The sequence below is a fragment of the Tachysurus vachellii genome, chromosome 25 (assembly GCF_030014155.1).
Source record: "Tachysurus vachellii isolate PV-2020 chromosome 25, HZAU_Pvac_v1, whole genome shotgun sequence".
Classification (NCBI taxonomy): Eukaryota; Metazoa; Chordata; class Actinopteri; order Siluriformes; family Bagridae; genus Tachysurus; species Tachysurus vachellii.
Genome location: NC_083484.1, coordinates 2359799 through 2382500, shown reverse-complemented (window position 1 = coordinate 2382500; position 22702 = coordinate 2359799). Strand labels below are relative to the sequence as shown.

General features: G+C 39.1%; 5 protein-coding genes across 9 annotated transcripts in view; all 5 read right to left on the bottom strand.

The window, feature by feature from the left end:
* spata13 (spermatogenesis associated 13) overlaps window positions 1–2890 on the bottom strand; it is a 25185-nt gene extending 22295 nt beyond the window's left edge. Inside the window, exons 1-2 of one of the 2 annotated variants that reach the window (XM_060862342.1) lie at window positions 2558–2890; window positions 2291–2468 (exon numbers count right to left, since the gene is read on the bottom strand). In XM_060862342.1, coding sequence (XP_060718325.1) covers window positions 2291–2293 — 3 coding nt within the window. In that variant the 5' untranslated portion in view covers window positions 2294–2468; window positions 2558–2890. The remainder of the gene's footprint in view (window positions 1–2290; window positions 2469–2557) is intronic. The other variant, XM_060862341.1, reaches the window with a different exon arrangement.
* A 734-nt stretch (window positions 2891–3624) lies between these two features.
* Window positions 3625–5164, bottom strand: c1qtnf9 (C1q and TNF related 9). Its single transcript, XM_060861790.1, has 3 exons — window positions 4891–5164; window positions 4644–4706; window positions 3625–4553 (listed from the first exon to the last, which is right to left on the bottom strand). The coding sequence occupies exons 1-3, from the start codon at window positions 5099–5101 to the stop codon at window positions 3784–3786; spliced, it is 1044 nt and encodes a 347-aa protein (XP_060717773.1). The 5' UTR covers window positions 5102–5164; the 3' UTR covers window positions 3625–3783.
* A 907-nt stretch (window positions 5165–6071) lies between these two features.
* Window positions 6072–8687, bottom strand: tagln3b (transgelin 3b). Of its 2 annotated transcripts, none has more exons than XM_060861698.1 (5): window positions 8515–8687; window positions 7333–7545; window positions 7069–7243; window positions 6634–6736; window positions 6072–6551 (listed from the first exon to the last, which is right to left on the bottom strand). In XM_060861698.1, exons 2-5 carry the CDS (start codon window positions 7510–7512, stop codon window positions 6410–6412), a joined length of 600 nt encoding a protein of 199 aa, XP_060717681.1. In that variant the 5' UTR covers window positions 7513–7545; window positions 8515–8687; the 3' UTR covers window positions 6072–6409. The 2 variants fall into 2 exon arrangements, with proteins under 2 accessions (XP_060717681.1, XP_060717680.1); XM_060861697.1 differs by having other exon boundaries at window positions 6073–6551; window positions 7333–7571; window positions 8515–8683.
* Window positions 8688–10019: 1332 nt separating this feature from the next.
* Window positions 10020–13732, bottom strand: abhd10b (abhydrolase domain containing 10, depalmitoylase b). Its single transcript, XM_060861514.1, has 5 exons — window positions 13604–13732; window positions 12639–12825; window positions 11689–11800; window positions 11041–11178; window positions 10020–10612 (listed from the first exon to the last, which is right to left on the bottom strand). The coding sequence occupies exons 1-5, from the start codon at window positions 13686–13688 to the stop codon at window positions 10271–10273; spliced, it is 864 nt and encodes a 287-aa protein (XP_060717497.1). The 5' UTR covers window positions 13689–13732; the 3' UTR covers window positions 10020–10270.
* A 617-nt stretch (window positions 13733–14349) lies between these two features.
* Window positions 14350–21706, bottom strand: LOC132840400 (acyl-coenzyme A thioesterase 9, mitochondrial-like). Of its 3 annotated transcripts, XM_060862016.1 has the most exons (16): window positions 21552–21706; window positions 21187–21260; window positions 19628–19654; window positions 18792–18837; window positions 18533–18703; window positions 18370–18407; window positions 18172–18255; window positions 17977–18080; window positions 17644–17717; window positions 17493–17560; window positions 17297–17408; window positions 16316–16406; window positions 16109–16194; window positions 15932–16019; window positions 15296–15446; window positions 14350–15192 (listed from the first exon to the last, which is right to left on the bottom strand). In XM_060862016.1, the coding sequence occupies exons 1-16, from the start codon at window positions 21563–21565 to the stop codon at window positions 15134–15136; spliced, it is 1287 nt and encodes a 428-aa protein (XP_060717999.1). In that variant the 5' UTR covers window positions 21566–21706; the 3' UTR covers window positions 14350–15133. The 3 variants fall into 3 exon arrangements, with proteins under 3 accessions (XP_060717999.1, XP_060718000.1, XP_060718002.1); XM_060862017.1 differs by lacking the exon at window positions 19628–19654; XM_060862019.1 differs by lacking the exons at window positions 18792–18837; window positions 19628–19654 and having other exon boundaries at window positions 21552–21623.
* Between the last annotated feature and the right edge of the window lie 996 nt (window positions 21707–22702).

The window sequence follows — 22702 nt, the reverse complement described above, 5'->3', positions numbered from 1 at the left end:
TCATAAAAGGTTTTTTTTTTTTTTTTTTTTTTTAACAGCTTTAGGATTCTTAATCTTGTTCATGTGAATTCTGAATAGTTTTTTTCCCACATGGCTGTTCTTTCGGTCTTAATTGTGACATGTCGAATATGCAGCGCTTCACTCCTCGTTCTCATTCGCACCGGATGTAGATTATAAAAGTACAAAGTCTAGTCACATGTCGGCTACATTTCATCATGCTGAATGCTTTTAGATGATCTGTTCATTGGTGAAAATTAATCTGCTTTCACACTGTAACAAACATCTCACACAAACCAGGAAGGCCCGAGGCTGATAGCCGAGGTTTTGAAATGTTTACCGGTGTTGCCTTAGAAAGCTAAAATTTCCTGAGTATTTACACACCTACAAGACGAGCACAATAAGAACTCCACCGAGTGAATAGAAACACAGCATGTACCACATCCAACCAATCAGAGCGATCGCTACAACACTACAACTCATCACTGCCCCTCTAAAACATCCTACTGTATCAACACCACAACTCAGTATAATCATCAGTATAATCAAAATACAGTAATCATCATCCAGCCAACAGGCTCAAAGAGGACTAGGTCACTACACACAACCCTAAACCCACAGATTCCTACAACACTCACTACACTAGAAATTCTACCTGTTGAACAACATATTCTTTAATTAACACGTTACTAACACACCAAATGAACAAACAATACAACAACGACAATCCTAAAATATTTAAAAAAGAGCTAAGCGATGACTACAAACCACACAACTATATTACTACAATAATCACCCTGTAATACACAACTGTGTTACTGTACAACAGCAGTTCAACTGGATATGGGAGCTAGACACGCTTTAAAACACAACAACAAAGCATCACTATACAACAATCAACACAACAACAAAAGAAATCACGATACCAAAATCAATAAACAAAGCATCTCTACAACATAACAATCAACACAACAACAAACTGTCACTATACAACCATCAATACAACAAACAATCACTATACAACATAACATCAACAACACAACAATCAACACAACAACAAACTATCACTATACAACACAACAATCAACATAACAACAAACTATCACTACACAACAATCAACAACCATCACTACAACACAACAATCAACACAACAACAAACTGTCACTATACAACCATCAATACAACAATCACTATACACCATAACAACAACACAACAACAAACTATCACTATACAACCATCAATACAACAAACAATCACTATACAACATAACAACAACAACACAACAACAACACAACAACAAACTATCACTATACAACCATCAATAAAACAAACAATCACTATACAACATAACAATCAACACAACAACAAACTATCACTACACAACAATCAACAACCATCACTACAACACATCAATCAACACAACAAATGATCACTACACAACAATCAACACCACAACAAACTATCACTATACAACCATCACTACAACACAACAATCAACAGAACAACAAAGCATAACTATACAACAAACAACACAACAACAAACCAAGTCACAATACCAAAATCAATAAACAAAGCATCTCTACAACATAACAATCAACTGTCACTATACAACCATCAATACAACAATCACTATACAACATAACAACCATCACTATACAACAATCAACAACAACCATCAGTACAACACAACAATCAACACAACAACAAAGCATAACTATACAAACAAACAACACAACAACAAACTATCACTATACAAACATCAATACAACAAAGCATCACAACAACATAACAACAAACCATATTTACAACACAACAATCAACACAACAAACCATCACTATACAGCAAACAACACAACAACAAACTATCACTATACAACAATCAACAACAACAAAGCATCATTACACAGCAATCAATAAACAACAAACCATTATAATACAACAAACTATCACTATACAACCATCAACACAAACCCAAACCATCACTACAGAACAATCAGTACAATCACATTAGAACATTTACTATAATAACAAACCAATATACAACAACAATCACTACAACCATCATCACTATACATCACTACAACAACCCCTTCATGCACATCACTCACAATTAGCCCTTTATTATTAACAAGTACAACCATTATTACAGTAAACAACACAATCACAAGAACATTCTACAGTCATCTAGTACAACTATACAACCAAACCACAAAGACTACACTAACAACTGTTAACTACACACACAGTTACTGCGTACAATCAATACAGCAAGCGTCACAGTAACCTATCACCATGACAACCGCTGGGGGTTTAGGGGCAGTAGGGCATACAATGCACCCCTCAGTGCAGATCCTCCTCCTCTTCTTCCTCCTCCTCCTCAGCTTTCCAGGCAACACGTTAATGAACAAAAGTGAAGCTTTGGGAATTTACAACTACTTCATTTAGATCTACTGGACGCTTTATTGCATCCTAGAAGTAAAATAGAAAGCAAACAACAGAGATAAACAAACAAACAAACAAATAAACAAACAAACAAACTCCAAACAAACAAATGTTACCTTCCTCATACTTCTGTTGTGCTTTTCAGCTGCGCTCCAGACATTGAACACAGCTCTGGTTCACACAAAAATGTCCAAAGTCCGCTGGATTCCTCATGTTCAGAGTTTACCGACAAATCGTAAAGTCGTGCTGAAGTCAGTGGACCGCAGAAAACTCTTCTTCCACAGGTTTAAATCTAACTATGAACACTGTAGGTATAAATAAATACATATCTGAATAAATAAATCTAACGCATAGAAGTAAACTGGGCTGTTCTTGGTTGTTTGAGTAAAAGACGCAGAGCTCCGACCGCTCACGACTTGTTGAAGCGTCTCCGATGGTGAGTGTCGGCAGAGTCGCTGCACTTGTCGCGCTGAACCAGCCGACGTGGTTGCCTGATTGGTAATTATTATTCACCGCATCACAATTATATGTTTTTTTAATTTTTTCCCCCCATTCTACAGAATAATCGATTTCTAACTTTTATATGTTCATGTTTACTCGGTGTGTCTCCAAATTCACAGAATAAATAAAGAACAATAAAGACTAAATTTATATAAACGGTATTAAACACACACACACACACACGCACACCCCCCACACACACACACATACACACTATATGATTATATCTACGGTGCCTTTCTGTATCCCTAAATCGATCGTTTAAAATAATAAACACATTTCAATTTTAATTTACTTTTAGAAACTTGTGAGGGTCTGTAACCCGATCTGGCAACCTAAAGTAAGAAGGAGGCGCAAAGGGGAGCGTTTCACCAGCAGAGCATTGTGATTGGCTGAGGATTTTTCCACTAAATTACGTATAAGGTGTGATTTTATTACTATTTTACTTATTTCATTTAAAAAGGACAAAAAAAAACAAGCAATAAATATAAAATTCAATCATTGTGTTTATTATATTTATTATGCAAATTTTGTTTATGGTTTTGCCAAAATACTACTACTACTACTACTACTAATAATAATAAGAAGAAGAAGAAGAAGAAGAAGAAGAAGAAGAAGAACAAGAAGAAGAAGAAGAAAAAGAAGAAGAAGAAGAAGAAGAAGAAGAAGAAGAAGAAGAAGAAGAAATCAATGTTTTTGCATATAAGTGTAAAAACTTGACTCAGGAACAATTAACATTCAGGATCACTAAAGGAAGAAAAAACATTGCTTTTAAAGTCCAGTTTCATTTCATTGAATAAATCTATACATTATACATATACAGAAATCTCCACTCGGTTTGTCATTCAGCAAAGAGAATAAACCCAGAAAACGTCGTGTCATCGTCGTCATCTGCATAGAGTCCATTAAAGAGCTGATCTCCAACCACCTGGAGCCACACCTTGTCCCCGACCTCCAGATGAAGCACGGTGCCCCCCGCCGCCTGGTCCTCACTGTTCTGGTAGTTGTCCATGGTGTGTATGATGCTTTGACCGTTCTTCATTAGTGCTACTCGGACGTTTCTTGAGAACACTGTGATGTGGTAGGTGAAGTAATAAGTTCCAGTGAATGCACAGGTGAAGCGACCGCTCATGGTGTTGTAGTGATTCTGACGGTTGTAGATGACTTTGTCAAATCGGATAGGAACATTACTCACAGGCAGCTTGCTTTGTGCGGTCAGACCAACAGAAAAGGCACTTTTGGGTATTTCAGGCATGTCTCCTTTAGGTCCTTTTTCTCCAGTCTCGCCTTTTGACCCCCTTTCACCACGGTAACCGAGGCTGCCCTTGTGGCCAGGAGGTCCGAGTTCACCCTTAGGGCCTTGTCTTCCCGGAGGTCCGATAGGGCCTGGAGAACCTTTCTCCCCCTGGTACCCTATGATTCCCTGAGGGCCCACAGGTCCCTCTGGTCCAACATCTCCTTTGATACCCTTTGGTCCCGGCATTCCCATCTCTCCCTTTACCCCTTTAAGACCAAGCGGTCCTGAGAAGCCTTGAGGCCCCATTTTTCCAGGTGGACCCCTTTCTCCAGTCTCACCACGTCGCCCTTTAAGCCCATCGATACCTGGCGCACCTGTCAAAGACAACCAAAGCATTTCCTTTGCTATTAAAATACACAGCATTCATCAACATCTCTAACAAATACAAGGATGAGAAATTTGACCAGGTTCTCCTTTATCTCCTTTTGGTCCATCCTTCCCTGATGCTCCACATGTCCCAAATTCACCTTTCAATAGAAAAAAAAGGTTACTTTAGTTTTCCCACGGTTTTGCTAAATTATTAAATCTGATTGGTCAAAAATGTTGATTAAATATCTGAATATTTAGTAGTTTTAGATATTTAGGACGTACTAGACTAATGGAAGTAATAGAGAAGATGGAAGGGAATTTAAAAGCTTTCTAGATCCTCACCTGGATCTCCTCTATCCCCTTTGGCTCCATCCCGGCCGTCACGCCCCGGTATTCCGTTGTGTCCTGGGTTGCCCGGAATTCCTGGGTGTCCACACACACAGCTAGGATTCTTTCCAGAAAAGTCTTGCTCTGCGGCATGGACCACCACCACCACCACAACCATCCCCACTACTACTAAGAAGTGTAGAAAAAAACACCTGGCAAAGGACATGATCTGCACAGGTCCAACAGTCCCAAATCAAGAGCCCAGATCTTTTAGCCTTGTCTCGGTTCTTCACAGAAACGGTGCTGATCTTGAGAATCTGGTCATGCAGCGGTTATGCAGGTTACTTATTAAAATTATATGTGTTACAAATCATCTACTTTCTGCTTTGCATATAAACGATTCAGATAATGATCAACCAGCATGAGGAGCCACCTCACCTTTAGTGGTACATAGTTGTTCCTTTTATCTGCAGATGGATTTAGTTGCTTATTAATTGCTTATTAATTTGTTAGTCATGTTGGGATCATTGTTATGTAAGCAACCATCTTGATTTGATCTTTGTATTGTTCTGAAGTATTTGGTGTCACTAAAGCGTCTCATTAAGGTGACCCTGAAAAACCAGTTTCATGAAGCTCACAGCCAGGTTCATTAAACACTGTTATAAATTTACCGCTAATAAATGCAGAGACTTAAAATCCACTCACGCATGCTTTAGCCTTTGGAATTTATTTCTACTTCAATGCTAAATGTCAATGAATATTAACACAGTGACAAGATATCTAACATAACGTAGTACAATATAACACGGTTCCAGTGAATGTTAACCTTTTCGGTCTATATGCCACATCAACAAACATCTGTTTATTTAGATTTTAAACTTGTAATTTAAAATGAAAAGAATATTTATCTGTTACGTGAATGAACCCAGAAGTTCAAGCTGACGTTTGACTTCATGGCTGCGGATGAGAGCATTTCTTTTTTTTATATGTACCTGAATTTCATGTTCTTTTACATTATTTTACATGCCTTTCTTCTTCCTGTGTGTCGATTAACTGCTAATAAACGATAGTCCATTAGTCCGTTAATATAATATCAATTTATTAAACATCTTCACCAAACACCAGCAAAACTTTGACGCATAATAACACACAATTCCAACAGGAAAGACAAACTTATTTTTTTGGACCAAAGAAATAAATCCAGCTCTGCATTCACATGTGGTACAAAGCTGACAGGAAGGTTTGTATGGATATTTTTTAATCACTGTGCAAACAAAACTGAATAATACTTCACGTATTAAGAAATATACCAATTCTGGATAGTAATAAACATGTATATTATAGTAAACAAAAATTAAATGACACCGTAATCATGCTAATAAGTTATTAATGAATATCATACATGAAGGACACTGGTATTAAAAGTGCTCTACTCAATCCATTAATGAAACTGACTGAACCAGATGTTGCTCCTCTGCAGGGATTAAAGTTTTCTGGGTGTCTGATGCAGGTCGTAGGTCACCTCCACTCTTAGTTACATGATCTGGCGGTGCATGCCGTACCCCGTCATGCCAGCCTGGGATGCCCCGCGGTTGCTGCCCATCTGCAGGCTGATCAGGTTTTGGCCTCCGCGCAGCTGCTCTTCGGAAAACTCCCTCCGGTTAGACTGAGACTTCCTGAAGTCAGGGATGAAGCAGGTTCAAGTGCGAACAAATGGGGAACAGTTTAACAGAAGAGTTCTGGAAAGATCTCACTCACCTGTGGAACCAGTCCCGGTTGCCACGGTAATGTCCGTCATCCTTGGTGAGCGCCACACTTCCCAGAGCCATCAGAGTTCTCTGGACGGCAGCCATGTCTTTTCCTGTGGGAGAGAGATCCAATGCACACTGGGATCGTAGACACACTTTTAACCCTTAAAGTGAAAATAAATAGATTCCTCGCTAGAGAGGGTTCCAAAACCCTGCTAAAACCCTTATCTGACTAAAGAAACCTTAATAAACTCTTTTAGTGTGTAGATAACTGGTAAGTCCAAAGAAACCAACACACACACACACACACACAGTGGATACAATTAAGCAATTCAATCTAAAACCCTAACGTTCCTACTCTTGAGAGTTGGTCTGTTAGAGAAAATTCCTGAAAACTAAATCTCTTATCTATATATCTAAAAAAGTTATCCATCCATCATCGTACCTTCCCATAAATCTACAGTCTGAAAGATGTCGGTGGTGATGACTCCATACGCCTCAGCTGCCTGGAGGAACTGTGAGATCTTCTCCATCTGCTTAAAGGCCATCTGTGTCTCCTGGATCTTTTTAATGGGCTCTTTACCACGTGCGTACAGACTGTTAATGAGCCTGCAGAGGATCTGAAGCACAGGAAGTGACAGAGACGTCCAATTCTTTGAGTCGGAAGAACACAATCTTCAGAGAGAACACAATCGGTGCAGTAACTCACCGTTCCATCCATTAACCACTTCTGGAAGTTCTGCTTTCCTGTCTGGGGTCTTTCCAGATTTCCTCCACACTGTGCAACGATCCAGTCAACCAGCCGAGCCTCCAGATCGGGATCGTACTTCTGATCGATTTTCTCCTGCACCTCCCGGCTCAGGCCGTAACTCGGGCCTCTGTTCGCCATGACAGCTGGCTTTCTAGATCACTCTCAGTGAACCTGTCAGATCTTTTGGTGAGTAAATACTAGAAAACACAATCGGACATAGTTTTCTAAATCAGTGCAGCATAGAAACATGGAGATGTTTTTTTTTCTTCACTTTTTGGGGTAACTCGAATTTGCAGTGATATACTGAGATACAGAGTTATATCTGCTCACACACACAGACACAAACACACACTTATATCAACAGTTTGAAGACAAAATCATTCCATCAACCGTTTTTAAGATCATCGTTAAATGTACGAATGTGTATCAGGACACATGAATCAATACATATGAGAGATGATGTGATGCCTTGATGAGATGGTGTGACAGTTTTCCAGCAGCCAGGGTGTGGTCACTCATTTTAAACCAATCCGGGTTGCCAGATTGTGTCTTCCTACATTATACATTATATATATCATTTAGATACAACATCCATTACAAAACGTGCTTTAGTAGACAAACTACATTTATATATTGAACATAAAAATAAATCATAAATGTGATTTTATGTTGCACATTTCAACTTGCTCAGTAATTTCTACTTTTAAAGTAAAACATAAAGCTGTTTTTTTTTTGTTTTTTATTGTAAATTTTACACTGTTAGTGACATCAAAATACAAACCTACAAAAGTACTTGGTGGAGAAAATTCAGTTCCATTTCTCACAAACAATTTACAGATAATTCACCTAAACTACTGTTTCATACTGAATAAAATCTCATCGATCTGGCAACCCAGCTGTCTATATGGCATGTATACATTGGTAATGTTTATTTTAGACATTAATATATTTCCCTAAGTAGCAATCAGACATTTCATTTATAATAATAAATAAAAAAATAAAGTAATAATAATAAAAAAAAATAAAAATTATATATATTAAAACGTAATAAAAATAAATTAGAGATTAAAAACACTGCATAAAAGGTTTAATGGCAGGTTTGACTTTATATAAACTCCAGTGATGTTTTGAGAGACTCACCGGAGGAGGAGGAAAATGATGCTCCCGTTAAAGTCTGATGTCCTGCGCGCGCTCTCTGGAGACGCGGAAATGAAGCGTCCATGCAGATCTGGGTGGGGCGCGCGCGGACACGCCGTCCCGGTGGCACGAGCCCCGTTATATAGGCAGGCGTCACAACAAGGTCTCGAGACCCTGCTAGCCAATGACAGAAGTATTGATACTGAATATAAAGTACTGAGCCACGTGCGTAACATTCAGTACACATACTGACACCGTGCACTGACCCGGACATCCAGCAGCACGAGACACTTTACACCGTACGTTTCACACAGACACGCAATAAATACTAAATAAATAAAGATGTAAACCTTAGAATTCTAATAAAGAGAAATGTTTCAGCTGCATTCAGCGCATCTCAGTTTGTATCCTGTGCAGACGTTCAGTAGCATCAGGACCAGCAGGTCCAGGATCTGTGCTAATCCAATCACACACAGTGTTGTTATGTGACCTATTATGTGTTATTGTGCATCCTCACAACCACACAACAACAAACTGCCTACAGGATGCAAACAGCTCCAGAATTAATGGCACCCTTCACTTCTTTTCTCTAGAAAAATATAAAATAGACGTGGTAAATGAAATGGAGACTTCAGATTCATTCATACATTCATTTGTTCGTTCGTTCATGCATTTATTTATTCATTCATTCATTTAATTATTTGTTCGTCAATTAATTAATTAATTCAGCGGTATTTATTCATTCGTTGTTTATTTATTTATTCATTCATTTATTCATTTGTTGGTTTATTCATTCGTTTATTTATTCATTCATTCATTCATTCGTTTATTCATTCACTCACTGATCTTCAGTAACCTGGTCATAGCTCTGATGGTGAGAGATTCTCTTAGGACGATATGTGCATGGTGCAAGAATTCAATCCAGCACTACACCTGTCCATCACAGTACAAAAATAATTTGAAATAAAATTCTAGAGAATCCTCATAACTGCTTAAAAAGGAATAAATGGCTTCAGAAAACACAATACAAAAATAACTAACTAAATATATATAAGCTAACATATAAATAAATGTATAAAGAGGATATTTGAATTACAGTTGGATAGTTGAAGTGAGATATTAATTTGAAGTGGTGCTGCGATGCTGAGTGAATCTCAGAGTCGTTCCTGGCTGCTCCTACACACGGGTGTTTTAATAAAGCGAGCGCACTGCAGCGTTACGTCCCTGTTCATTTCTCCGGCTGATTGCGTGTCATCGGTGACTGGCTGAAAGGTCACTCTGGTAGTTGTGGGGTGAGCTGAAGCGTTGCGGCTGGCGAGCGAGTCACGGCTCACTGCACGCACTGTGTCCTAATCGCATGTTAATAAACACCAGAGTAATTCCTGGAGTGGAGCGAGAGGCTCAATACAGACATCAGACACACAGGACAGAGTGGAGATGAAATCTGAATCAAAAGGTCAGCTGTGGAGCGTCAGCTAGATGAAATCACAGAAACAAATCACGGTGTGTCACAATGACTAGAACAAGATTTATTTGGTTAACATGATGTGGTAAAGAAGGCACTGGAGTCTGCGGTAATAAACCAGGAGAATAATACAGTCAAAAAGAGCAGCTTTAATCAGACTCTAATCTGATAACGAAGTGTAAACTGAAAGGTAAAACAAACAAAAACAAACAAACAAAAAAAATGAGGCAGTAAATAAAGGCACTAAGGAAACAGGTTCTCTCGGGAAGTTTTGGCTGTTTGTCGTTCTGGCAGTTATGCCATTGTGGTCAGCTTGTCGATGAGGTCATCGATGGTGTACACCATGAGCTTGATGTCATCCTTGTCAGTCATTCGGTGCTGCCCTTGGCGCCGGAGGATGACGTCCACGTCGTTGCTCAGGACTCGCTCGGCAACCTGCATGGAGATGTGCCAAGGTACGTCTTCGTCCTTCAGGCCGTGGATGAGACGCACTGGGCACGTGATAGGGATGGGGCTCTGTAGCACGCAGTGGTTCTCTGCTTCCTTCAGCAAGTCCATGCTAACAGTGTACACACCTTCCTCGTTGCATTTGGTCGGGAACTTCCACACGCCCTGTTCTTCAAACTCCTTTCTTGTCTGATGTACGGAGAAAGAAATAAACAAGGCATTAACAGCGATCTCTGGAAAACAGTGGATCCGATTGTCAAGTTGCTCTTTCTTCTCATTTCTTAAGAATCGAGCAAACTTGTCAAAAAGTTTATTCTGCTTCCTGGACTTTTCATCTGCAGGTCTAAAGTCACAAACAGAAAGTTCTGCAGAAATAACAACGCGGTTTTTCCTCATGTTTCGTTTGAGGATGTACTCAGAAAGTCGTATTTTAGTTTCTCTCCAGTGCTACACAAATATGACAATAAGCTATGATTTGAAATCTGCACCAGTAATAAATGTTTTTGTTGCCTTAACAATATTTTTATCTCATCCCACGACATAAGTGCAAATATGTCTCTCAAAACACGACTGTTTTTCTGGCGTTGTTCGTGTGACGTAGCAAAAACGTCTCTTACCTGTAGAGGAAGTGATTTAAACTCTGTGACGAAATGATCGGCTGCTGTTGAAATGCCCACCAGGGCTTTGGTCTTCTCGGGGCGAGCGATAGCGGCGAGCAGCATCAGCCAGCCGCCCATGCTTGAGCCCACAAGAATCTGCAGCATAAATAAATAAATGAATCAATTAAAAAGAAATAAAAAAGATTAACAAATTACTGCACCATTAGCGTCAGTCATCTGCACTGAACCCAATCGTTTTAAACCCAAATCATTTAAAGTCTCCTGCGGAAAATGACTGAATTAGTAAGTGTTGACGGATCGTGTTGACATTCTCCCTGCTGATTCGTCTTGTTTATTAAGGTCATTTTTAATCACACCGGTGAGGTGGCGAAAGAAATGGTCTATTCTTAGTTATTTGATAAAGCTACTTAATGTCATTGTGTGCAAAATGTTATAAAGTGCGACATGAGTTATGGCTGTATTGCTATTACATCGTTATTTCTATAGGCCTGAATTTTTTCCATATCCTTCAGTAAAAAAAAAAACTGTTTTCGAGGAAAAAGAAATCAGAATAAAATATAAATTACAAAGAAAAAAAATCCAGACAAACTGAGCTGTCCACCGACCGATTAGACTACCGTCACTAATAAGCAATTATTACTTCACCTGAGGTCCTTCTGCAACTTCATCCATCATAAAGAGAACGTCCTTCTTCCAGCTTCCAATCGTTCCCTCTGAGAAAACACCTTCTGAGGCTCCATGACCGGAATAATCAAACCTACATGAGCACACAAACAGCATCGACGTCGATTTATCCGTGTGAGGAATAAAACATCGGGGGCGTGTTGTTATAGAAAAATAATCAATGACACGGTGGAGTCACTGCTACCAGCGTGAAGTGGATTACTTTCTTAAAATGTACGCTGAAGTGTTTTCTTCCTCATATGTGACAGCAATTTGCCAAAAATTACGACTTTTATTGAGGTTATAACAGATTCCCTCTCAAGTAAATAAAAAAAAAACAAACAAAAAAAACAACACACATTCACAGGTTACTTTTGTTCTGTTATTAATGACGTGACGTGACGTGACGTGACAGCTAAGTACGGTGACCCATACTCAGAATTAGTTCTCTGCATTTAACCCATCCAAAGTGAGCACACACAGCAGTGAACACACACAGTGAACACACACGCCATTTAAGCTGCAGCGCCCGGGGAGCAGTTGGGAGTGGTTCCTTGCTCAAGGGCACCGGACCGAGACTCGAACCCACAACCTTAGGGTTAGGAGTCAAACTCTCTAACCATTAGGCCATGACTTCACTCTAATTTTTGCATATCCCAGGCTATTATGAGCCTGGGGTCAGAGCGCAGGGTCATCTTGCGCTGCCCCTGGAGGTTAAGGTGAGGTTAAGGGCCTTGCTCAAGGACCCAACTTCGATGTCTCAGCAGCTTGTGGTCTTGAACACAGACCTTCTGATTAGGAACCCAGCGCCTTGACCGCTGGACCATCACGTCCTCATCACAGTTATGAGAAAGTCTGTTGATCTGTTAATACACCCGAGTTACATAACGTGAACAAGCGAGTAACGAGACGTGAGATTAAAGTGTGTTTACCTCACATACGAATGACCTAAAGACCTGCAGAATTCCTCTAGAGCTTCTGCTTTCGGTCCGTTCATGTTGGAGCCGTAGCCAGGCAGGAACATCACACCCGGACTCTTTCCCTTCACTCTACGGTACGCCAGTTTGGGGAGATCCGGCCGGGAAACGTACTGTACAGCACTGGACTTCTGTCTGACTCCTGTGTTTATACAAAAAACAAACTGTTAAACAATTCTGCACCATCTTACAAAACAAAATGCTATGGTTTAATACCAAGCAGGTTAAACTCCCATCCTGGGACATCACTACCTTCTTTAATCCACTTCGCATAACAATGAGCTGACACTAACCGTAGTACGGCTGGAAAAGTGAACGCTAGAGGTAGGATTTAGACCAGTCTGAGAACCTGCATTGTTCATGTTCATCATGTAGAAGGTGAGAAACATCACTGACAACACTAACAAGTCTTCCAAACCGGAAGTCACGTTTCCAAACCGGAAGTCAGGTTTCCTTACACTTTTTTTTTTTTTTTTTTTTTAAAAAGCCTGGTCTTATATATACACATTTATTTATTTATTTATTTATTTTTATCATATTATACACATATTCCAGGCACAAGTGAGGTATAAAAATGGAGTAAATGAGTATATAATAATAATAATAATAATAATAATAATAATAATAATAATAGTTTTAACACCAGACACAAGTTACACATACAAACAAATAAAAGACACTTTATATATTTATATATATTTATATTGATACATTCAGGCTCCAAACTAGACACAATATTAAATGTTAATAATAAATGTTTACAGGATTTAAAGCAGATTTTCCTTCAGGACTAAAATGTCTGAGGGGTTTTTTTCACCACACCCCCCTTCATTTGTCTGCTTTAAAACAGCTCTGTTCGGTAAATAAACGTCAGTACATTTGTGTATAAAACAACAGACAGTACACTTATGTTTACTGACCCTGTGACCGTGTCGTTAAAACACAGTGAACGGCTCCATAACACCGAGCAGCTCCTCGGCACTGTGTTAGCACTACAGCTGCCATACTGAGCCACGCGCAGCCCTGCACGGTAATATCGCGAGAGTTCAACTGGGTTGCCATGTAAAGGAAAATCACGTTCTGGCGGGTTGCCTTTAAAAAAATGAGTTTTTTATTATAAACATGTGTATTCTTATTATTTTTAAAGGAAAATTCCTTCATAACGTTTATAATAGTAAACTTATTGATAGTATAGCTCGTGTTTGGCCTTCTTTATTTAGCTTTTAATACATTTTAAACTTCAGGTGTTTGACACACGACAGGAGATAATGGTCTAGATCTGTTTACTTCATCTCCAGTTCCTCAGTGATTAAGGAAACAATTAAACAAATAATTTGGTGATTTACTGCTTTCACACTGAAGTGTTTCTTATTTTGGTACCAACTGTTTATGTCACATTTCCAAGGTTGTGGGTTCGATGTCCATCTACATTACCGTTACATTTCCAGCATTTAGCAGACGCCCTTATATCCGGTGCAACTTACATTTTATCTCATTTTTATACAACTGAGCAATTGGGGGTTAAGGGCCTTGCTCAGGGGCCCAGCAGCAGCAGCCTGGTAGATGTGGGAACCGAACTCACAACCTTCCGATTAGTAATCCATCACCTTAACCACTACTTTACATATCTGCATCTCATATGTGAACATAACAAGCACAATAAATATATGATATATATATATGAACTTTATTAAAATAAGAAATACAAAAAAAAAATGTCTGTGTTATGGCAAAAACAAACAAACAAGAAAAGAAATTCAGTCATGTTTGTTCGTTTGAACAGAGCTGACCTACGTGTGATGTGATGTTCTCATAATAACGAATAAGTGCACTTAGAGTTTCCGTTTACTGGCATCGCTGGTACACATGCATGTTTAAATCTACTGCTGTCTTGCTTTGTTCCTTCTGTTGATCGCTAGCCATCATGTTTTAGTCCGTTAATTAATTCCTGGTTGCTAACAATCTGTATTGTAATTTACAGACACGGCAACAACCCCATAACAACCGCAAGAAATATCTCAAGGATTCAAGCATTTCTGCTAAATCTTTCTGTCAATCTTGTGGCTGAAATATTGCTAAACACCCTGCAGCATTTCCATAAGGTGAAATAAAATACTAAATGTCTTCTAATGTCTGAATAATAAGTGCAATAGACACAGTCAATAGTACACAGTCAATAGTACACAGTCTAATACACTGAACATCCTCTCCTGTAGTGAAAGCCAGTGTCGAAAAAAAATGTTCAACGTTACTGAGTATAAATAATTCCATTTGGATATTTTGATCTATATTTATAAATGAACAAAATACCTACATGCACATAAACAACAGAACATTAACATCCCCAGTGAAAAAGTGCAGTTATATTCTTTTGTTCTTGGTGTTGTTGTTTTGTTGCATTACACTGTATGAAATCCTCCTCTATGGTCAGATGGTATGCAGAATGATCTTCACTGATTCTTTATTGTCTCATCGAAGTGTCTTTTCCCATCCAGGTAGAGCATGGACTCTGGAGGAGACGTTTATGTTATTTATTTGTATTAAATCTCGTAGTGTAAATAAATGCAGCATCGTTATAAAGATCGCAAAAATAAAAAAAAAAGCCGTCAAACCTCCATAACTCTGTGGTACTACAGCTGGAACTGGCTTCTCCACTTGGAAGGTGAAGTGAAAGACGTTGGTGGTGCTGTGCTGCCGGGTCAAAGGATCGAGCACCTCGGTGTGAACTCTGACCTGAACATGGTGTCCTTCAGTGTAACACACCTGAAAAAAAAAAATCATTATTTAGTGCAAACCAGTTAACAGCAATGTGAATAAAATTTCTAAAAAAAAAAAAAAAAACAACAACAACGCATTAAATTAATGCAATTGTTCAATGTATCACTGTTTCTATAGCAACGGTTTATACATGAGAACCAATAATAAAAAGACTTAAAAATAAAGTGTTGTTCCTTAACAAAGAAAACTATAACCACTTAATGAAGAGAATTATTTTGTACAAAGAGGAAGGAGTCTCCAGTGTCAGTGCTTTGTAACGTCAGTAGCTGTATTTTCTCACTAGTTGTTTAATCTAACGTGAAAAATCCACCACAATAATCATGAGTATAAACTTTTACTGTCGTCATATTGCTGTGGTGTAAGAGGAATAAAACACCTGGAGATGTGCTATTGAAAAAGAATGAAGTTCGAGGTGGCGACTGTATCTCTGCTGCTGATTATTTTGGGTGGAGTTTTTTAAAATTTTCTACCTGTGAAGACAACAGCAGAAGAGAGCCGATCTCCACCGGCTTACGGAACATGATGTCATCCACCGCTACGAGAACCGGCCTGCATCTGCTGTGATACACACAGCAAAGCGAACGTAAACACAACACGGATCACTGAGTAACTGTGTGTGAAAAGATCAGAATAGATATGAATCCTACGCAAATGCACAGGCATTGGCCCAGCCCAGCTCGTACGCCTTCCTCATCAGGAAACCACCGAATATACGATTGAAGATGTTCCTCTCCTGGATCACACACACACACACACACACACACACACAGTCACAATAAACACACTCAACACAAAAGCTTCTTGCAAGTAATCATGTGACACGTGTTCATTAGACTCGGTGTGTTCGGGCTGACCTGTGGGTGGCAGATCTCCAAACCTTTCAGCTTAGCGTCCTCCATCCACACGGAGTTGGGGGGAAGGATTCGACTCCGGAAGCTAACGGTTCTACAGAGGAAAGAAAAAACATTCATGATCTCAGTGGAAATTCGTTTCAGCATCACTTCTGATTCTGAATCTCAAACTAGCTCAAAACATAAAATTTTCCTTTCACGCGATCAAATAAATAAATAAATAAACAAACAAACAAACAGACGCAAGGCTCAGGCCTAATATAAAGGTAATAATTTCATAAAGGCTCCAGTTTTCTGTAAACATCTGCCGTCACAACGGACCATACAACAGAAGTGAGGTTTTACATAAAGATCTGTGAAATGAAAAAGGACTGGTTTTACTGGGATGTCTGAGGATTTAGTCACCAAGTCTGTTACTGTCTAGAGCTGGACAAATAACCCCTAAAGGTGTCACTTTTTCTTCAGCACAAAGTCCTTTTTTTTCATTTTTAAAGCGCAGAAAAATAAACACAAACGACCCGGAATCTAAACCACGAGCCTTATCGGGTTTAATACGTTATTCGAAAGCTGTAAATTACGATATATAAGAAAGAAAAAGTATCACATCCTCAGCAGACGTTCGTTAAAACGAACCTACAGCCAGCTTCAGAATTATTGGCACCCTTTAAACTTGGAGTTTTTAAAAAAACAAAAAAGACGAATAAATTGTGTGAGGTGTTTAGATAATCTGAGGTCATTTTTAAACATTTTAACAAGTAAATAAACTCAATCGCACAAGTAAAGATGATTTGTAATTAATTTATGATTAAAAAAAGCAGTAAGAAGATTTCAGTACAATTTATAACTGATTCTTCAGACTGTTTAATAAATAACTGTATGTTTAGTATTTAGGGTAATAAGTGAGAATCATGGTTATACATGGCATTTCACGGTCTCACCGTGTGTGTGTGTGTGTGTGTGTGTGTGTGTGTGAGTGTGTCATACTTGGTGTCGAGTGTGTTGAGGAACAGGCCGTGTATGAGCGTCCTCTCTTCCGCTGTAGGAGCCACCTTGAGTAGAGAAGCAGTACTCAGCTCCACACGCCTCGTCTTGTTAACTGACGAGGCAAACAACATTGTTTTAAATGACGAACACACACACACACACACACACACACACATTATACAGATTAAACTCTTACTCTCTCCTTGTTGGAAAATCTTCTCCTCCTCCGGCTTCTCCAGTTTCAGAGGGTTCACAAACGCTGCCCTAAAGCAGGTGACGTAATTAATAAACCGTTCAACTGATGTGTGAAGAGAAAAAAATTAAATTGTCATTTCATGACGTTTTACCTTTTATTTTCTGGATCTCGAGCGACCATCACAAACGTGGCGTCTAACACTGGTGTGTAAACTCCATCATGGAACTGTGGAGACATTGTGGAATAACTTGTAGAGTAGATTTATTCTCATCAGTGATACAGGACTAGACACCAGGACTCTCCTCTAGATCTATTTCCCACCTCATGTGACGTCACGTGGCACTTTTTAATGCCAAGTGAAGTGTGCAAGCAGCTAATTGTAGAACAAACTCAAGCAGTGTCGGATTTCACTCCGACCTCATACGCAGAAGCAAGGCTATAAAGTCGGTTAACGTTGTCTGACCTGCCGCTCGGGCTTACAGACCTGGGTCATGTGCATCTTGGCCTCGATCGACGTCTTCCCCACCCACGTCACGTGACCTGTGAACTTGATATCGCAGTCTGGGTAGATTATGTTCCTTCGCATGTCTAGGACACAATGCAGTGACATTACATCGATATAATTGTCGTCATTACGTCTTTATAAGAGCGGCGTGTTAAAATAATCGCCTGCGCTTACCGATTTTGTCCACCAGAGCGGTGACGATAGACAGAGGCGATCTCTCCAGCTCTTTATTCCAGGTGTGAGAGTAACAGATGAGCACTGAAGTAGGGAAGAAAAGAAAACAACAACATGTAATACTGAACAGAATAATGAGAATTCATCCGTAAAATATTTTAAATCTGGCTTTAGTTTATTTATTATAAGTTTTTGTACCTGCTAAACTGTCAAGATCCTCCAAAATCCGACCAAACCTTTTTGAAGTGGGGAAAAAAAATCAGAGTGATTTTACAACAAATTTCTCAGCTACACTGCTATTATGTTTAATATAAACTCCAAACCGACTCCATAGAGTTCAGGTGTACAGACGTCTACTGACCTGACGCTGTTGTGGAAGTTGAGGTATTTCTCACGGAGCGACGGCTGCGTCCCTAACGGAAGATGCACCTCGATCTCGCTCTCCTTCATGCTCTTGGCAGGAAGTTCCTCCTGACTGTTAGCGAGGTGTTTACTCAGGGACATTCTCTCTGCCAGGGCTTGCTGATGATCTCTGCACCAAGAAACCATTCAAGAGAAGTTCGTCGTCAGCAAAACACACAGTGCTACATGTTTAAAACTACTGTTCACTCGGGACGTACTTCCAGTTGGTCGACGCTCCGACGATCTGCCGCAGACGATTGCGTACTGAGAGGGAAAAGACGTCCGGAGGAAGCGGTTAGTTTACTGATAACAACTAAAACATGCTGCAGACGGCTGCATGCACAAGCACAGTGTTCGCTCATATCGTCTCAATCAGCTTAACGGCTTCAATCGCTGTAAGGCTCGCTGGCTACAAAATAAAAGTCCTGCTACAGAATGGATTATAATAATAATAATAATAATAATAATAATAATAATAATAATAATAATAAATTCCTAAAGTGGCCATAAATCACATTTTGAAAAATGCAATCCACAAAAAAAAGACTAAAAACAGAAATACAATTACAAAAACAAAATAGAATAGAATTAAAATAGAAATGTAATTGAACTATACAGGTACATTTTCCTTCTTTAAATACATTTTTATTCTTGGTCTGGTTTTATTCTATTTTAGTTCTAGGACACAGAAAGTTGAAAAACGACCCTAACTGTTCTACTGTGAATGATTGTGCACGAGGGAAATAAAAATCGAAAAGTGCAAAATTACGAGTTGCATTAAACTTGGAGGAAGTTTCACCATTGAGACAATATGATAAGCCACCGTAGAGGAAAAAGCCACAGAGAGAACGTTCATTAAATACTGAAATACAGCAGACGTATTAAAGAAAACAAAGAATGAACTCTAGAAAGAGGTAAAGAAAAAAATCTGTGTGGAAGACTGGAGTAAAGAGAAAGACAAAAGATGAGAAATGAAGATGATTTAGAAAGCCTTCAGAGTCAATTAAGGGCTGATTAGACAAGCGAGACGAGTTTAATTTTACCAATAACACACCATTGGTCACAAGCAAGTGTGCGTTTCCTGTAAGGACACACAAATTTACGCTCGATTAAAAACTCGTTTTGAATTTTTTCCCCGTTTCACATTTCACACATTTGTGGAAAGAGTCTCCAGCGTCAGTCAGGTAAAGCTGTAAGTTTGAAAACCTTTCTGACAGATCAGTGTGTTTTCTCTGTAACATGACAATGTTTTTCAATTAACTTGTTTTTGTCTTATTAAGTAACTGTAGGACAGATAAAAGAGAGGCAGATGAGGGACCACTTCATTGTAGCTAAAATAAACAATGAAACAAGCAACTAATTTGCTTCACAGGCGACGCAACTATTAATGGATAAAAAACCTAATGTCATTCTATAATGACAAATTGTTGTCAAAGTTCATTAGTGAAATTGCTTTAAAACAAATTAATTCAAACTAATTTAATTTGATTACAAACATGAGAGAGAGAGAGAGAGAGAGAGAGAAACAGAGAGCGAGAGACAGACAGAGAGAAAGACAGAGAGACAGAAAGACAGATAGAGACAGACAGACAGATAGACAGACAGAGAGAGGCAGACAGATAGAGGCAGACAGACAGACAGTGAGACAGATAGACAGAAGGACAGATAGAAGAGAGACAGACAGACAGATACAAACAGACAGACAGACAGACACAGTCAGACAGACAGGCAGGCAGACAGATACAAAGAGACAGACAGATACAGAGAGACAGACAAAGAGACAGACAAAGAGAAAGACAGATGGACAGACAGATACAGACAGACAGACAGAGAGAGAGAGAGACAGACAGATACAGACAGATAGACAGACAGAGAGAGAGAGAGAGAGAGAGACAGACAGATACAGACAGATAGACAGACAGAGAGAGAGAGAGACAGACAGATACAGACACAGTCAGACAGACAGGCAGGCAGACACATACAAAGAGACAGACAGATACAGAGACAGACAAAGAGAGAGAGAGACGGACAGACAGATAGACAGACAGATAGACAGACAGAGAGAGACAGACAGATACAAACAGACAGATACAGACAGACAGACAGACAGAGAGAGAGAGAGACAGACAGATACAGACAGATAGACAGGCAGAGAGAGACAGACAGATACAGACAGATAGACAGACAGAGAGAGAGAGAGAGAGAGAGAGAGAGAGAGAGAGAGAGAGAGAGAGAGAGACAGACAGACAGATAGACAGACAGAGAGAGAGAGAGAGAGAGAGACAGATACAGACAGACAGATACAGACACAGTCAGACAGACAGGCAGGCAGACACATACAAAGAGACAGACAGATACAGAGACAGACAAAGACACAGACAGACAAAGAGAGAGACAGACGGACAGACAGATACAGACAGATAGAGACAGATAGACAGACAGAGAGAGAGACAGACAGATACAAACAGACAGATACAGACAGATAGACAGACAGAGAGAGAGACAGACAGATAGATAGACAGAGAGAGAGACAGACAGATAGACAGACAGACAGACAGACAGAGAGAGAGACAGACAGATACAAACAGACAGATACAGACAGACAGACTTTACCTTCAGCCATATCTGGAGCTTTGCCCTGTTGTGAAAACGCCCTGCATGTCAGAGATTTTACTGACTTCAAAACTCTAAAACAACAAAAAGGTGACTTTAATATAATTATAATAATAATATACAGTGACGCAGGAAAGAAGATTATTATATTATTGTAAGACAGTTTGTTATAAAAACGACTCGATTTTAAACTCAGCACCTAAATCTGATCTGAGAACAGCTAATAGCTTAGCTTAGCTTAGCTAACTATCACTCAGGTTATCCGTGTGTTCATTATATCTTACAAACATACATTAGTGTATAATAACAGCTCTTTACCAGTTAAACATTCATTAGAGTATAAATAACAGCTCTAAGCTCTTTACCTCGGGGAAAACATTTTATTCTACTTTGTTCGTCTCTCTGTAACAGTCGAAGACTTGACGGCTCTAAACCTGCGCGAGGCGGCGGTACAACAAGGATGTGTTCTCAACCGTTGTCTATAGACATGTAGGGCACTAGGTGCACGTGCTATAGGCGCCTTTACTCTTATACACCCTATCTAGGGCACTTCTTAGTGATGACTCAAGCAACTGGGATGAATCATAAAAACGATGCGATGGTCAGAAAGGCATATGATGACATCTGGGTTCTATAAATAATATTAAAAATGAGAAAAAGGTAAAGAAGATAAAATAAACTTCATAAAGAAAAAGAAAGAAAATCAAGAGTTTTATCAGTGCAACATGTTCACAAGAGAAATACATACAAAGTGAAGACAATTCTTTAAGCACTAGAAACAAATTAAGTAGATAAATAAAAAACAAGTAAATAAACAAACAAATAAACAAAGTAATTAATAAATAAATTAACAAATAAACAAACGAATAAATACATAAATAACATTCATTGACAGAGGAATACAAGACTTTTAACATTGTAACGTTCAAAAGAGAAATTTATACAAAGTGTAGAAAATTCTTAATGCACTAGTACCAAATAAAATAAATGAATGAATAAAGAAATAAACAAACAAACAAACAAACAAACAAATAAATAAATAAAAACAAGAGTCTGTCTTGGTTTGTCCCAGAGGAAGAGGTGAGTTCTGGCTGTTGCAGTAACACCACACCTTCTTAACGTCGTATTGTATTACAAACCCAACGCTGTTCTCAGTCCAACTCCACCTTGTTTCTTCTTCTTCCCCATTTTCATTCAGTCCCTTCCCTAAATCAGACTGCTGTCGTCCTGTCCAATCACACACCAGTGTTTAAACCCTGCGCTTTGCATCAGGACGCTTTGAGTCAGCGTCTCAAACAGTGTGTGAGGTTCAGATGAAGGACAGAAAGGTTTACTGTCCAGCGTCACTTCTCCACATCTGAGACGGTCTCACGGTTAAGACTAGAGCGGACGTTTACGACACGTGTAACGACACGTAGAACAGACGTGAGAGCGATAGGTGAGAAAGGAGAAGAAAAGAAAGACACAAACACAAGGGTACACAAGTGAGACATGAGTTTATTGACAAATGTACATG

Excerpts from the sequence above, each read along its gene's own strand:
- LOC132840400 (XM_060862016.1), bottom strand. Across the intron at positions 17,561-17,643 it reads CGAGATCCAGAAAATAAAAG|GGCAGCGTTTGTGAACCCTC; the intron begins GTAAAACGTCAT and ends CACCTGCTTTAG. Across the intron at positions 17,409-17,492 it reads GATTTTCCAACAAGGAGAGA|TTAACAAGACGAGGCGTGTG; the intron begins GTAAGAGTTTAA and ends TTGCCTCGTCAG.
- abhd10b (XM_060861514.1), bottom strand. The coding sequence starts at position 13,688 with ATGGCAGCTGTAGTGCTAACACAGTGCCGAGGAGCTGCTCGGTGTTAT. Across the intron at positions 11,801-12,638 it reads TTAGGTCATTCGTATGTGAG|GTTTGATTATTCCGGTCATG; the intron begins GTAAACACACTT and ends GTGCTCATGTAG. Across the intron at positions 10,613-11,040 it reads TTAAATCACTTCCTCTACAG|ACAAGAAAGGAGTTTGAAGA; the intron begins GTAAGAGACGTT and ends TCCGTACATCAG.
- tagln3b (XM_060861698.1), bottom strand. The coding sequence starts at position 7,512 with ATGGCGAACAGAGGCCCGAGTTACGGCCTGAGCCGGGAGGTGCAGGAG. Across the intron at positions 7,244-7,332 it reads AGTGGTTAATGGATGGAACG|ATCCTCTGCAGGCTCATTAA; the intron begins GTGAGTTACTGC and ends CCTGTGCTTCAG. Across the intron at positions 6,737-7,068 it reads GACTGTAGATTTATGGGAAG|GAAAAGACATGGCTGCCGTC; the intron begins GTACGATGATGG and ends TCTCTCCCACAG.
- c1qtnf9 (XM_060861790.1), bottom strand. The coding sequence starts at position 5,101 with ATGTCCTTTGCCAGGTGTTTTTTTCTACACTTCTTAGTAGTAGTGGGG. Across the intron at positions 4,707-4,890 it reads AGGGGATAGAGGAGATCCAG|GTGAATTTGGGACATGTGGA; the intron begins GTGAGGATCTAG and ends TTCTATTGAAAG. Across the intron at positions 4,554-4,643 it reads AGGAGATAAAGGAGAACCTG|GTGCGCCAGGTATCGATGGG; the intron begins GTCAAATTTCTC and ends TGTCTTTGACAG.